The sequence below is a fragment of the Enhydra lutris genome, unplaced genomic scaffold, assembly GCF_002288905.1.
Source record: "Enhydra lutris kenyoni isolate GAN:26980312 unplaced genomic scaffold, ASM228890v2 scaffoldscaffold73, whole genome shotgun sequence".
In the NCBI taxonomy this organism is placed as follows: domain Eukaryota; kingdom Metazoa; phylum Chordata; class Mammalia; order Carnivora; family Mustelidae; genus Enhydra; species Enhydra lutris.
In genome coordinates, this window is record NW_019154157.1 from 6667788 (window position 1) to 6684031 (window position 16244).

The 16244-nt window shown below is 46.1% G+C and overlaps 1 protein-coding gene across 1 annotated transcript in view; it reads right to left on the reverse strand.

The window, feature by feature from the left end:
* LOC111160061 (myosin XVIIIB) overlaps positions 1–16244 on the reverse strand; it is a 232652-nt gene that overhangs the window by 116142 nt on the left and 100266 nt on the right. Inside the window, 3 exon segments of the mRNA XM_022522870.1 lie at positions 4300–4424; positions 7974–8082; positions 8400–8519. Of these exon segments, the coding sequence (XP_022378578.1) occupies positions 4300–4424; positions 7974–8082; positions 8400–8519 (354 nt within the window).

The window sequence follows — 16244 nt, forward strand, 5'->3', positions numbered from 1 at the left end:
GAAAAGGTAAGTATGTGCAAAGGCCCAGAGGTGAGGAAGACTAAGGCAGTGCAAGGGAAGAGGATAGAGAGCCCAGAAATAGACTCACAGAGATATAGACATTTGATCTTTCACAAAGGGATAAAGGTGATACAATGAGCAAAATAATCTTTTCTGCAAATGATGTTGAGACAACTGGTCATCCACATGCAAAAAAAAAAAAAAAAAGAAGAAGAAGAAGAATCTTGACATAGATCATACACCCTTCACAAAAATTAACTTAAAATGTATCACACACCTAAAATGTAAAACTATAGGGCTGCCTGGGTGGCTCAGTGGGTTAACCCTCTGCCTTCAGTTCAGGTCATGATCTCAGGGTCCTGGGATCAAGCCCCGCATCGGGCTCTCTGCTTAGTGGGGAGCCTGCTTCCTCCCCTCTTTCTCTGCCTGCCTCTCTGCCTACCTGTGATCTCTGTCTGTCAAATAAATAAATAAAATCTTTTAAAAAAATAAAAAATAAAATGCAAAACTTTAAAGCTCCTGGAAGATAATTTAGATGAAAACCTACATGACCTTGGGTTTGGCAATGACTCTTTAGAGATATACACCAAAGTCATGACCCATGAAAGAAAGAATTTAAAAGCTGGACTTCATTAGAAGTTAAAAATTTCTGCCCCGCAAAAGACACTGTCAAGAAAATGAAAAGACAGGGGTGCCTGATTGGCTCAGCTGGTTAATCAGCCTTCAGTTCAGATCATGGTCCCAGGGTCCTGGGATTGAGCCTCACGTTGGGGCTTCCTGCTCAGTGGGGAGCCTGCTTCTCCCTCTCCCTCACCCCACCCCCTGCTTGTGTGTTCTCTTGTTTACTCTCAAATAAATAAATAAAATCTTTTAAAAATAGAAAATGAAAAGACCAGCTATCGACTGGGAGGAAATATTTGCAAAAAAACATATTGGACAGACGACTGTTCTCCAAAATATACAAAGAACACTTAAAACCCAACAAGAAAACAACTCAATTAAAAAATGGGCCAAAGACCTTAAAGGATAGTTCTCACAAAGAATAAAGACCATGAATAAGCCTTTCAAAAGGTGCTCCATGTCATATGGCCCAAGGGAATGGCAAATTAAAACAAGACACCACCATGCACCTATGAGAATGGCCCAAATCCAGAACACAGACAACACCAAATGCTACCAAGGATGTAAAGCAACAGGAATTCTCGCTCAGTGCTGGTGGGAATGCAACATGGGACAGCCACAGTGGGAGACAATTTGGCAGTTTCCTCCCAAACTGAACATGCTCTTCCCATATGATCCAGCAATTATTCTCCTTGCGAATGACCCAGAGGAGTTGAATGTTTCTGTCCACACGAAAACCTGCACATGGGTGTTTATTTCAGCTTTACTCGCAATTGCCAAAACATGGAAGCAACCAATATGTTCTTCCATAGGTGAGTGGACACACTGTGGTCTATCCAGACCATGCAATATTCTTCAGCTATCAAGCTAGGAAAAGAGGTAGAGAAACTTCAATGCCTACAACTAAGTGAAAGAAGTCAATCTGAAAAGGTGACACACCTTATGATTCCAGCTATGTGACATTGTGGAAAAGGCGAAAGTATGAAGGGATGAATCACTGAGGCAGGATTTTTAGGGTAGCAAAACTCCTTTTTTTTTTTTTTTAAGATTTTCTATTTGACAGAGAGAGAGAGAGAGGCAGCAAGAGAGGGAATACAAGTAGAGGTAGTGAGAGAGGGAGAAGCAGATTCCCCACTGAGCAAGGAGCCCGATGTGGGGCTTGATCCCAGGATCCTGGGATCATGACCAGAGCTGAAGGCAGACACTAACGGACTGAGCCACCCAGGCACCCCAAACTCCTCCTTAAAACTACAATGGAGGATCCATGTCCTGACACATTTGTCTAAACCCACAGAATGTACACCAAGAGTGAACTCTACTGTAACCTATAGACTTTAGGTGATAATGAAGCATTAACATAGGTTCATCCGTTGTATCAAGGGTGCCCCTCTGGCAGGGGTTGTTGATGATGAGGGAGGCAATGGTCTAAGCAGGGAATGTATAGGAAGATACCCTCCTCTCTCTCTGGCTATAAGCTTTGAACAAGTGAATATGCTTGGATTCAGCATGCTAGAGTCATTTATGAGACCTGATTCCCCACCCAATTCCGCACAGTGCTCTCACAATGGTAGGCTGAGATTGGCCCCAGTGGAAATATTTACACCATGGAAATTGGCCATTGGTAAATGGTAGACATCGGGGTGTTTAGTTTCAAAGGCCCAGTTACCAGCACACCACTAGTTAGAGTGTAGGCTTGTTAAAATGTAGTCTAGGTGTCACTGGAGACCATTCAAAACAGGCAAAGAGACCAAAATATCCCTATATTTGTCTAGAAAATATTAGATATGAATACCTGATATTTGTGATGTCTGGCTGCACTTTCAAGAAAGGAAGGAAGACTTCAGGATATCCTAAACACAAAGGACACAAAACAAGAGCCATGATGGGTTTGGCAGCCATGGTGGGGGAGAAAGAGAGCAGCCAAAAGATCCAGAAATGTCACTAAGGATCATAGCACCACGGCTGGGTTTGAACGCTCAGACAGAGACAAGAGACAAAGCCTTGGGACTAAGGAAGGTGGAGGTTGGAAAGAAGACCCGTGCATTAAGTCATGACCCTCAGAGAGCTGCCCCTCAGGGTAAAGGGGCAGGAAAAGCTCCACCCACTGGTCTGGAAGGGAGTCAGAAGGCCTGGTGCCAGGCTGGCTCTGGATGGATGAGAACATGTTCCCCTAAGAAGTCAAAACCCTAGATCTGTGCCTCAGGTGGGTTGAGAGCTCAAATTGGCACTTTGCCCTTATTGCCAAAGTCTGCAATGGAGAGAAAATTTCAGAATCTCAAAGGCTGCTGCAGGAGACAGAGCAAAAATACTCCTTCTAGAGAAACACACCCACAACCCTACAAACATAGGACTGCCATGAAAAGCAATACAACATTTTTTTAAAGTTTAAAAGCAAGAGCTAAAATAACTAAACAAAAAATTAAAAATAGAGCTACCCTATGACCTGGCAATTGCACCACTGGGTATTTACTCCAGAGACACAGATGTAATGAAAGGAAGGGCCACATGCACCCCATGTTCATAGCAGCATTGTCCACAGTGGCCAAACTGTGGAAAGAGAAGAGATGCCCTTCAATAGACAAATGGATAAAGAAGATGTGGTCCATGTACACTATGGAGTATTATGCAGCCATCAGAAAGGATGAATACCCAACTTTTGCATCAACATGGATGGGACTGGAGGAGATTATGCTGAGTGAAACAAGTCAAGCAGAGAAAGTCAATTATCATATGGTTTCACTTACTTGTGGAACATAAGGAATAACATGGAGGACATTAGGAGAAGGAAAGGAAAATTGAAGCGGGGGAAATCAAAGGCGGGGGGATGAACCATGAGAGACTGTGGACTCCAAGAAACAAACTGGGGGTTTTAGAGGGGAGGGGTGGGGAATGGGTGAGCCTGATCGTGGGTATTAAGGAGGGCACGGATTGCATGGAGCACTGGGTATGGTACAGAAACAGTGAATCTTGGAACACTGCATCAAAAACTAACAATGTATTTTATGGTGACTAATATAACACCATTAAAAAAAAGAAAAAATAATAAAATAACTAAACACACACAAAATTCACCATAAGAGTCAGAGGAAGAAAAAGGAACATTCCATCACACAGACCAACTGGGAGCCTGTGGTGCAGGAGAAAGAGGCATGTTGATGATGAGCTCACAGTCAAAATTTACAAAACACTGAAGGAAACAGTCCACCCTGAGAGTCAGCGTAATGTGCAGTAACAGCACAGTCTGAAAGAGGCTGAAAGATCTCTTGGCTGCTGTGGGGCAGGTAGGTGAGGGGAGAAGCTGGAGGCAAGGAGACCAAGTAGGAGGCTGTTGCTCTGATCTAGATGAGAGATGGAGATGGGAGATTAGAGGCAAAGGAAATGGATAAGATTGGACAATTCTGAGGGCATATGGCAATCATTCTATAGAGGAGAAAGATCTGAGGCCCAAGGTCCAAGATTCTTTATTCCAGAGTATTCTTTCCCCATGTACAACACCCACATATGGACAAAATGTTTCTCATCTCCCACAATGACCAGTATTTGGAGTGGAGGTGGAAAAACATGAAATGGAGGTGCCCTCTTTCTCCCTTCCCAGGTTCAGCCAATACCTTGAACAGTGCTGCTAAGAACCTCCCCAATCTGGCCCTTTGGGGACCCAGACCTGCTACAACCTCTTACCTTCTGCTCCAGCTCTTTCCTGGATGTCAGCTCTGAGTCCAACCTCTCCTCAAATTGCTGCAGACGCTTCCTGAGGAACTCGTTCTCCATCTGAGCACAGTCGAAGCGCATCTGCCATTCATCCGCTATTTAACAAAGTCGGGGGTGGGACGAGGCAGGAGGGGAGGTTAGGTGAATGAGGGTGGTTCTCTCACACTATCTTAGCTCTTTGCACATAATTTTGCAATATAGAGTTCCTGAGGCCTGACCTTGGACTTCAGGTTAAGAAATTCTGCCTTAAGTCCAAGTTAAAAAACAAAAACAAAAAAAATCAAAAACCTCTTCTTCCAGGCAGCCTGTCCTAACCACCTCTAGTTGCCCAAAATTATTGCCTGCTTACTATTCTAAGCTCTGTTGCCTTATACTGTTTAATTTCTCTACAAGCATACACATACTTTTCTTTTTCCAAGGGAATTCCACAACCATCTATTCTGGAGAGCTATTTCAGTCGTTTGTAGATTCTCAACACCCTCTAAAAGCATCCACAACACACAGAAGTTTCCCCCATACATGTTGATACAAGTTCACCAATTGGAATCATCTTTCTGGCCAACCACATTGGGTGACAGTACGTAAGCAATGACTACTGGTTAAATTAATTAACAAATAAGTCAATGAACAATAATTAAAGGGTAATAAATAAGGGCAATGAATGTATAGCAACAGAGACATTGGTCCTAAGATATCTCTATGAGATAAGAGAACAATCCCTTGATTCAGTAAAAATCTTAAAAAAAAAAATCTCTTGCTGGTATGATGAAAACTACTTGAATAGAAGGGGCTAGACCAAGGTTATGGTGTCTTTAGATTATCTGAGTAATAGAATAATTCCCTTAAGGTAATGGAACTGTGGGAAACATTCCACATGTGGACAGCTGAAGATAGTGACCATCCACTTCATTCATCCATCCATCCATCCACCCAACCAACCATCCATCCATCCATCCAACCATCTTTCCATCCATCCATCTATGCATCCATCCATCCATAAATACATCTATCCATACATACATACATATATACATACATACATTTATCCATCCATCCATCCATACATACATACTTATATACATATATGCATACATTCATCCATCCATCCATCCATCCATCCATCCATCCATCATACATTGTTCCTTCTACCATGCACTGAAATGCCCACTGAGCACACTGCTGCACATGAGGCACAAGGGATAATGAAACAAATAAGAAACCACACTATCTTCCAGCAGAATCTAGTACAGGAGACAAACATACAAAAAGACAACTACAACCTAGCATGATCAGATCTCTCATAAGGGAAGCTTATAGAAATCCAGAAGAGAATTCAAACTCACAAAAACAGCAAACTATTTTGTACATGATTGTGTCTGAGGGACTTACTACAATGCGTAGCATATCATAAATACTTCATAACTTTCACTGGATGGATGGATGGATGGATGGATACACAGATGGATGGAAGAATGGATGGATGGACAGGTGGACACATGGATGGATGGAAGGATGGATGGAAGGGTACACAGATGGATGGATGGATGGATACATGGATGGATGGAAGGATGGATGAATGGATGAGTGGGTACATGGATGGATGGATGGAAGGATGGGTGAATGCTCAGAAAGATGGTAGGACTGAAGTCTTAGAGGAGGTGACTCCAATAGGGACTCCCACATAATGAACTCAAATAGGATGATAAAATTATAAGGAGTTAGAGATTGTTCAGGTTTCCACCAAGGTAAATAATACCATGGCAGAAAAAGAATCCTGTCTCCCCACCAGGGGAAAAAAAATAACCCTCAAATAGCAAGCATCTGGAAAGGAAGAGAAACCAGAAAGCATTTGTGCAGCCTTACTCGTACTCTGCGTTATGATGTACCACAGAGCGAGTGGTAGGCATGGTCAGCACAAGCAGATGAGGAAACAGTTCTCCATGCCTCAAGGCTGATTTCCACCTCTAGCGTCCCTCCCGGGGGTGGGGTATGGGAGAGGCATTCTTAATCCATACATATAATTCAGCCCTTCATTATCCACTTTTCCTAGATTTATCTGACTTCCCCATGTCTACCGTAAATTTCTGGAGTGCGGGGCCCAACTAAAATCCTTCTGTCACCCCCTCCCCTGGTGGCCTACCCAGTGCTGTCCGCACACCATAAAAGGTCCTCTCCAAACACTTCACCACGCATGGTGGAAAAACAGCCATGTTTTCAATAATTGATACTCTGGCTTGAGCCATTGAGGAGGTTGTCGTGGGCTTGCTGGGGTGTGATTAAAATGTTTTATGGCTCCTTTCAACTTTCCTATATTTTAGAAATTTTCTGTAATGAGTATGTATTGCTTTCATAATGAAAAACAAAATATTTGTGGATTTGGCTTCCTGGAATGAGCATCCAGGGCTGAGAGCCTATATAGCATTGTGACTAATACGCTCGTGGGCTAAGCACACCTCCCCCTCCCTTTCAGCTCCCAGATCTTCCCAGAGAGAAACAAACTGGGCCATCAATCACAGTCAGGATGAAACTGGGGCCCATGGTCTCCTGGGGAACTGTGCTGTCCCAACCCATGGGGTGTGGGTGAACCCATTTCCCACTCGCTGCTTGTACCCTCCTTTGCTGGGTGCCGCATCCCAGAGAATCCCAAGCTCCCCTGGTAAATGCCTGCCCTGGGGGTAGCCAGGATGAGAGGAGGCCAGAGCAGAGTGAAATGCAAATGCACTTTACCTCTTCACCGCCTCATGACCCCTGTTCCTCTGAGTGTCCCTGACGTTTCTAGGGCACGAATCCTCTGGGGGCACCAAAGGGATGATGTCAAGGTGTTTTAAAAGTTGACAGATGCTCTGGGCGTTCTTCTCACCTGACTCATTTAGACTGGGGAGAGGAGCTGACAGAGATGTCACTGTGCCTCTCGAACCATAAGACGTGGGTTTTGGGGTAACTGCGTGAGCCAGGCATTAAGCAGAAAACCTGGCTCTGTGGAGCACACCTGTCGCTGAGTGATTCAGGGGCCTCATCTTCTCTCCAGTACCCCCTGAGTGCCTGACACCGCTTTTAAGTGGGGACAGGAGTAGTTTCTTCTCCAGAGTTTACGAACACAGATAACGACCCCACTATTAGTAGCATCAGCCGTTAAGAGTAAGTTAGCCATGAACGTGGCTGAACGGTTTCCATCAATCACCTCTGACAACATCCATTCAAAAGATGAAAAAACTGAGAAGCACATTTCTTGCCCCAAAGCCACCTACCTGGTAAGAGACAGAGTCTAGGTTCCAACCCAGCAATGCAATTTCATTGACTCCACTTTTTAAAAACTGAAATACCTTGCTCAAAATTTATATGAAAAATATTCATGTAATTCTAAAGGTGCTTTGCCATAGAGTCATTTTTTTTTTAACATTCTTAGTGTTCTTACTGAAGTGTACACGTCATGTTGATAATTTGCTATTTGGGCTATTGTTGGGTTCTCTGACTCATGTCTGCTCTAGACCAGAAGTTCCGGGAGGGCTGGGCTGTGTCAGCCCTAAAGCAGTGTCTTGAGCATAGTCAGTGCTCAGTGTGTATGAATGAATGAATGAATGAATGAAACAAAAAGGTGGCATTTTCCACCCACGTCTAACCGCAGGAGTCCCCGGTCTGCTCACCTCCTCCAGTGTGGCTCCTTTCCAAGTCATTCAACTGAATTTTCTGCTGGGCTTCTTCCAACTGCTTCTGCACTTCCCCCAAATTCTTCTGGACTTGCTCATACTTGCTCTGGAAGAAAGACCTCAACGTATCAAACTGGAGCTCGATAGAGTCTGGGCCTGGCCGTCCCCCCCCCGTGATACCCCCATAGCCAGGGACTGTCTGGCCCCTGCATGGTGCTCATTCAGGGCACCTTCAAGGCCAAGCCTTAGGAAGACCCAAATGTCCTCCAGGACCTTAAACATGGGAGTCTGCAAACTAGTGTACCTTGCGCAGGCTTACCGCTCTCACACGCAGGCAGATGGCAAGGGGGGCAGGCCCAACCACTCCCAGCCACCGTGCGTGGCCACAACCACACCCTCCGGCAGCTCCCAGGGACTATTCACCTTCAGCTCCTGGACCTCCCGGCAAGCGCGCAGCCGCTCTGCCCGCTCATTCTCCAGCACCTGGCAGGCCACGTCCCCTTTGAAGTGTTCATCAGCAAGCTCTGTGGTCAAGTCAGCAATCTGAAATGGGGAGGGTTACAACAGGGTCACTCGTGGGAGGAGGGCCACCAACCCTTCTCCCCACAGGCACCCTCCACAGGACCCCCCGGGGATAAATCACCAGCTCTCTGTGTCATGAGATGGTTAAGAGCGTGGATGTCAGAATTGTATTGGTCTTGATGAGTGAGAATTCTTGGCCCAACACTCACCAGCGTTGTGACCGTGAACCAGGCAGGATGCCCACCCAATTCCCAGTTTTCTCAACTTTACAAGGTGGGAGATAACTTATAGAATCGTTTTGAGAATTAAAGGAGATCATTCACATAAAGCTTAGCACAGGGCTGACACATAGTAAGGGCTCAATTTAAAAAGCTGTTTTAGCAGAAATTCTCCTTACCCATCCTTCAGTGAATCATTTTGCTGGACAGACCAACAGGCTCCCCTCAGTAAGACTCACAGATGCCCACCACATAGGAAAGCACTAAGCTACAAAACCTCTCTTTGGGTACGCCTGGGGGGCTCAGTCGCTTAAGCCTCTGCCTTTAGCTCAGGTCATGATCCTGGAGTCCAGGATCCAGTCTTACACTGGGCTCCCTGTTCAACGAGGAGTCTGCTTCTCCCTCTGCCCCTTCCCACTGCTCATGTGCTGCATGCACACTCTCTCTCTCAAATAATGAAAGAAAGAAAAGAAAACCTCTTTATGGCTCCCCTCTACCAGGGAATGGCCATTCCCTGTTGTGTGTTCCCCACCCATTTATTCCAGGTGCATTTCTGCAACAATTACTGATTAAATTAACTATTACATACACCTAAAAAAATATGACCAGGCAAGGCATTTCCATGAAAATTAGGGGGAATGCACTGGAAGAAATGAATGCATGCGAGCTGCTTCTTAAAACGCTTTAAATTCTAATTCAAACATCTACTTTTTCAAATAGTTGCAGGTGTGAAAACTACAGGAAAAAACAATTAATAAATTAGGTTTCTGCCAGTGAACTCCCTCACCATTTGCGCTGCCCTAATGAAATCAAAAGGAGAAATCACATAGTCACGTGTTCGGGGCATGGTCTAAGAAAGGAAGAAGTGGGTCGTGAGTCAGGCGCTCCCACTCTACAGGCTGTGGTCCTACCTCAGAAGTACAGTGAGTTAAGGCAGTTCTGTTTCAAGGCAAAAACATAAAAACACTTATATTTTAATGAATTCCCACTTGTACCGACGTTTTTCCCGTCAACGACCAACTAGAGATGCCAGATGGGTCAAGACTTCTGTGCTATTATTGTCCCAAAGTGCAGCCTTCCAGGTTCAAGGATATGCCAAAGCAATGAGGAGAGAAATGGTTATAAGTGGAGCATTTATGATGAAAAGGCTCAGAAATGACCTTACACAGAAGGATAGTTCGGGAAACGGAGACTCCTTCCATGGAGCACAGTGGTTAAAAGACAGGGAAAGAAAAGGAAAAGGAGGAAAAGAAGGAGGAGGAGGAGGAGGAAAAGGAGAAGGGGAAGGAGGAGGGGGGGAAGAGGAGGAGGAGGAGGAAGGTACGAGGTTCAAGTCCAGACACAACAACTAACATATTACGTGACCTTGGACGAACGTCTTCCTCTCTGGGGCTGTGGTCGGCTGAGCGGTAAAATGCATTGCATTGGGGAAGTCTATCATCCTTCCTGCATTCCCATCTGATGCCATAAATGTTGTACATGAAGATGTCTAAACACTTCCTTCTCGCATAAGACCCAGTGCGTGGCACCGAGAAACGACTGCGGGCTATTGTCACAGACACTAAGTGGTCCTTACAGCATGGAACCCAGCTGCCACCCCAGCTAGTTCCCATCAATACCATCAGCTCACAGGTGGCCTCAAAAATCATTCCTCTGCTCCACGGAGGAGGAGGATATACATTTTGACTTGGAAAAAAAAAAGTCCCCAAGATATATTGCCAACAGTGGAGAGCGGGGTGGGGGTGGGGGGATGGAGAAAAGCAAAGTTGCAGAAAAGAATGTTTGGCATGTTCCCGTTTTTGTTCTGTTTGTACTTGCACCGTTATCAGGGATTTCTTCTTTCCCCCTAGAAGGGTGGGCTCACTGGGGACTCCTATTTCCTTGTAATGCATTTCTCCACTGTTGATTTTTTAAACCACTTTTGTAATCGGCAAAACACAAAACCAAATAAATTATCTTTTAAAAAATAGTCCCCAAAAACTGAGCTACAAAAACAAGGATTGGTGCTCCAGAACATTCTAGGCCCCCCATCTTTTTTCCCCTCCTCCAATCCATGGGCCTCCCATCTTGGTGTTCACACCAGTGTGGGCTTAGACTGAAATGTGTATTTCAATGGAAACGGGGAAGAAGGAGGCTTAGGGAGAGCATTCCAAAGTCACATAGCAAGTGAGTGACAGAGCTGGGACTTGAGCCGAGATGAGTCCTGTCACAAACCAGGGGCTCTCCCAGGGCAGAGCCCTCCTGGCTGTCTCTGGGGTGGGGCTTCCTGTTGCTGTTCCTTACACTGGTATCTTTAATGTGTTCTGGGGAAACACGTTTGCAGTCCCCTGGGGGTGGTCCCCTGGGGGTGGTCCCCTGGGGTGGTCGTTAGAATGTAGAGCCCAGTCTAGAATTCCCAGAATGCCCACACCACCGCAATCTTCGGCGGGACCCAGGGATCTGGACTTCAACACGTTTGTTGTGCTTAAACGCAACCAAGTTTAAGAATTACTGCCTTAGAAATTGCCAGAATCTCTTCCTAATCTTGGCTTCATGCTTGGCTTTAGATGGGTTAGACTGGCTTATGTACAAGGACATAGCAACACTGGCCCTAGAAGAATGATCATTTGCAGTGAGCACTGAATATGGGCTGGAGCAACCTGGGAACGCCCCAGATCACGCCCTAATGCCCTGCGTCCCCCATCTCTGCAGTCAGCATTGATCCCAAACACCAGGATTGTGTTCTCCCCACCTTAGCCAATTAGTGTGAAATTTAATTTGTTCTAATCAGCCTGAGCAAAGGGAGCACAAAATTAATTTAAGGCATTAATTTTGAGTTCTACACAACCCAAGTCTAGAGCCCCAAGGACAATTAATGCTTTCAAATTAGGGACATGACAGACGCTTTTCACAGAGACAAGTAGCCCCCGACCTTCTCCTGTCCCCACCAAACCCTCTCCCTTCCTACATTTTGGGGCCCAAGGGCTTTATCCGTAGAGGTGAGGGTTGGGCACCATGCCCAGAGCTATTAGACAAATATAAAATGAAAACCAATTTAACGAGAGGAGAGCCTGGTTGGCAAACCCAGAAGGATCCTTGCAGATTACTCAAGGACCAATTAACTAGAAATTATTCTGAAAACCTCCCTGGATCCACCATTTAAGCCAAATCATCAGAAACTCTCTTTGTCCTTAGGGACAATGACTCCAAAGGTCTATCAAAGAGAAGGGGACAGAAATGAATGAATTTGCAGTATATTTTACATACAGTCAAATAGAAATAATATCTATCCCTCTCACTGGCATCATTTGCAGTTTGAGAGAAACAGTGGGTAACCATAAATGTTGATGGACATTGAATGCTAAGCACACACGGGACCCTTTGGGCTGTCACTGTCCCTTGTCATTCATTATGTGAGCACCAACTGTGTGCAGGGCTCTGCCTTCACAGATCTGCCTGCCAAGCTGGGGAGATAAAACCACATGTAGAACACCCACCTGTCTTAACCCAGCCTTGTCCTTGGCTCTTATATTCAAGAGCTCTCAAAACTCCTCAAATGATCTTATCTATAGAGAGCAAGCGGTGGCCTTTCACTGTCTTCCCAGTGAAACTTCCCAGTTTCAATTTAAAGAAAACACAATTGGTTCATTACAAGCCCTTACAGCAGAAAAAGCTCACGCTCACCGAATGCTGGGAGAGACATTTCTGTCATTCCCTGTTCACAGAACAGAAAACTGAGGCATTGAGTCACGAACTGATTTTGTTCAAGGTCATGGCTGTTAGGTCCCACAGGGAGTCCAGCGTGAATCCCAGGTGCTGAGTCATATTTACAGCACCTCCCTGTCCCCACATCCACCATCTGACTCAAGGTCCCACGCCCACTGGGGTCAGCAGTGCCCCTGGAGAAGACCCGGAAGGAGTGGATGGGAGAGGGGGAGTGATACAGCCAGCTGAGGCGGGGCTCAAAGGCAAGATCAACCACGACTGAGGGACATGCCCAAAAAGAAAGCTTATGGACCCCTGGTGGAAGGGAAGCCCCATCCCTGTCAACCTGGGTGATTAAGAGAGAAAATGGAAAATAAAATCAGAAAAACGGGGGAGGGGTTAATCAATAGGGAAAGGTTCTGTCCAGCCACAGAGCCGGCTGGCTGGGGCACTGTTTGCTTGTCAAGGAGATTAAAGCCATGGTTTCAATTGCATGGTATCTGCCCTCAGAGCTGCCTCAGTCATTAGGGGACCTTCAGAACAATTCTCTAGCTTAGTGGCGGCCTCCAGGGTTCCCCAGGGATTCACTCTGGGCACCAGGTCCAACACCTCCCTGTGTATTTCTCTCCCCAGCTAGACCCACCTTAATCATTGTCACTACTCGGAGAGTGCTCACCCTGGGCCCGGCGCAAGGTAACCCTCAGAACCTTCCAGGAACCAGGGAGAGGTAGGTACTGACATCTCCACGTTCCAGATGAGGACCTGAGGCACCAGGGTACAGACACTCACCTGAGGACGACCGGCCAGCCAGCGGCAGGGCTGGATGTGAATCAAGGCAGCCTGGCTCCAGGACTTTCTCTCCTAGACACACTGTCAAACTGCTTATTGGGGGCTCAAAGAATGCATAATAATGTATGTAGGAGCCAAGGAGGAAGGGAGGGACCACAGACTCCAGCGTGTCGGTGGGCATGTCAGTGGGCGGGTCGGTGGGAACGGGCCAAAGGGCCACGTTGAGAGCGGTGTCATGCCTCAGAGCAGGACACATGGGGTGACACATCATCGACAGGCCTTGTGGGGAGAGGGTCTTCCATGAGCTTTGGAAGAGGTCTTCAAAGTGCCATAGCACCACCCCCCTGATGAGGAAATAACCCCTGGGATGCTGTCCCCCACACATCCCATCTTGAAGATGTGTTTTGGTCGGGCCCTCCCCTTCAGGCTGGCGTGTAAACCTCTAACAAGATTCTCCAGCTCCTGTGATCTGGGCCAGATTCAGGAACTGACCCCATTCCATAGCCTCCCTGCGGGCATGAGGCCCTCCCACCACCAGGACTGCAGGGCTTGGCTGGAAGGAGGAGCCACTCCCTGACCCGATTCCCAGTTGGAGGAGCTGCTCCTCCTCTCTTGCTGCCTGTTTGGAGTCAGCCAGACCCAAGGTCAGAGCCCAGCTCTGCTACTCACTAGCTGTGTGATATTGGACAAATCACTTTCCCTCTCTGGTCCTCACTGTCCCCTTCTAGAACACAGGAATACTAATCACACCTTCTTTGCACTTTGTTGGGAAGGTAAAATGAGACAAAACAGGTAAAGGATGGGTCACAGCACCTGGCACAGACACACTGTTCATTGTTACTTTAATTACTTAATCCAACAATATTTCATTCATTCACTCCATTGACATTGAATGCTTTGAAGGGTATAAAAAGAGCTAAGATGTAATCACATACGTGTTAGCGGTGGTGGTGATGGGTGAAGACGGGCTGTGTACGATGGGCAGCAAGGGCCCAAAGCCACCTGCCCCTCATCTACCTTCTGCTCCTGGACCTGACCTTAAGTCATCCAGTTCCCCAGGTTTTCATCTGTATTACAAAGTAGGTAGAGAAAACAAGATGGCCCCCATCTTGGCTAACCTCCTAGAGATTAACTTCTGCTGGCCGCGATCGTGACTAGCCAGCACCAACTCCCCAGCTCTTTGCAAATACGCTTTCTGAACCTAAACCGAATCCTGGCGAATGCCGGGGGATTCTCTCTCGGCTATTCCTTACCAAAAAGCGAAACTTATCAAGCTGACGAGACTAGACATCCAGAGTACACAGACCTGTCTTTGGCTATAAATAAAGTCTTCGGGAAAACCCAGAAGATATTCCAGAGAAGGAAGAAAACACCCCATTCTCAGTTTTCTCCATGTGCTCCCACAGCCTTATAGGAAATCCCTATAAGAAGAGAGACCCGCTTTCGGGTGAAAATAAAAAACCCCACTTGGCATCCAGGCAGAATTTTTTGCACGCTTGAGGAATATTTATAGCTTGCTTCCTGGAGGCGTCTCATCTCCTCTTCGGCTCCTTCACAAATGAAGCACTTAAATCATTTTGCAATAATGTTGTCTTTTTAATAAGCCTAGTCAAATGGAGTTTCCACTGATGAGGCACACTATGTTTTAGCAACATTTCCGTCAATTGTTTCCCCCCTCTTACAGAGACAAGCGGGTGGGGTGCAGAGGCCATGAACGGGGCCAGGGGTATCTTCGGGATACGTGACCCGAAGAACTGTCTGCCTCCCAACCATCAACAGAAACTCTTCTAAGACAGTAGAAGTGCAGGAAAGGAAGTACCTTCCACCCGTTCCTTCAAGTGTGGTCCCCAGACTGGCAGGTTCCACATCACCTGACAGCACATTCAAAATTCCGAACCTCCAGAGCCTCCCCACACCTGCTGACTCAGAATTGCTAGGGCTGCAGAGCAGCGTACTATATTCTAACACATCCTCCAGGGGATTTTGACACGCTTTGGAGTATGAGAACCACTGCTTTCACATGGCATGACTCTGCGTCAGATTCACCTTGGGGCTGGTTACAAAGAAGCAGTGAAGGACGCCCATCCCCAAAGATTCCCTCCTGGGTCAAAGCTTCGGGAGATGGCATGGGAAATCTGCAATGTACACAGCTCCCCCCAGGTGATTTGGATGCTCTGTAAAGTATAAAAGCAACTGGTTAAAAAAAAAAAATCATAGTAGCTTTTCGGGGGAGGGGAAAGAATGAAAGACCTTTCTTCAAATCAAATCTCACCTGGGCCCCAGTAGGCTACATATCACCAAATCTCAGCTGCCTCTGATGATAAGATACACCATTATGGAACATACGAAAAGAAAGTGCTGTCAATTTTTAGTGCCAGATGTTAGTGATTGTCAAGATGCATCACAATTACAGAGACACAAAAAGGTGGAAAATAGCATGCATCTGGAAATCAGTAAAATACAGAATGAAACCAAACAAGTGTACCTATTGCCACTGATACAGGTTTGGGAGTTCTGGAGTCCTTTGACCTCTTCTTAGTGCTTTGGCAGGTCTCTTCAGAGACAAAACTTCAGAAAATAAATCTTCTGATTATTGCATCCAGAAGGGCAAGCCACAGAGCAGAGGAAGAGATCTATGCCACGTATATCCAACAACTGAACTTATATCCACAGTATATAAAGAGTTGCTACGAATCAATAAGAAAACCACTAGACAATGGCCAAAAGACAATGAAAGACCACTCTGCCAAAGAGGATAACAAATTTTCAAACACATGCGAAAGGGCGCAAATTAAAAATCATGACGTGAGAGTCCTGCACGCCAACAAAACCGCTAAATGAAAAGGACAATACCATGTGCTGATCAGAGTGCAGGGCAACTGGAATGCTCACCCACTGCCATGGGAGAGCCAACTGGTATATACAATTAAGCAAACTGTTTGTATCAATTAGAACCCAATATAGAAAGAACTCAAAAACTAGCAATTCCATTCTGAGTGCATTCCTAACAGAAAGTGCATGATACATGCACCAAAACACATGTGGAAGGATGTTT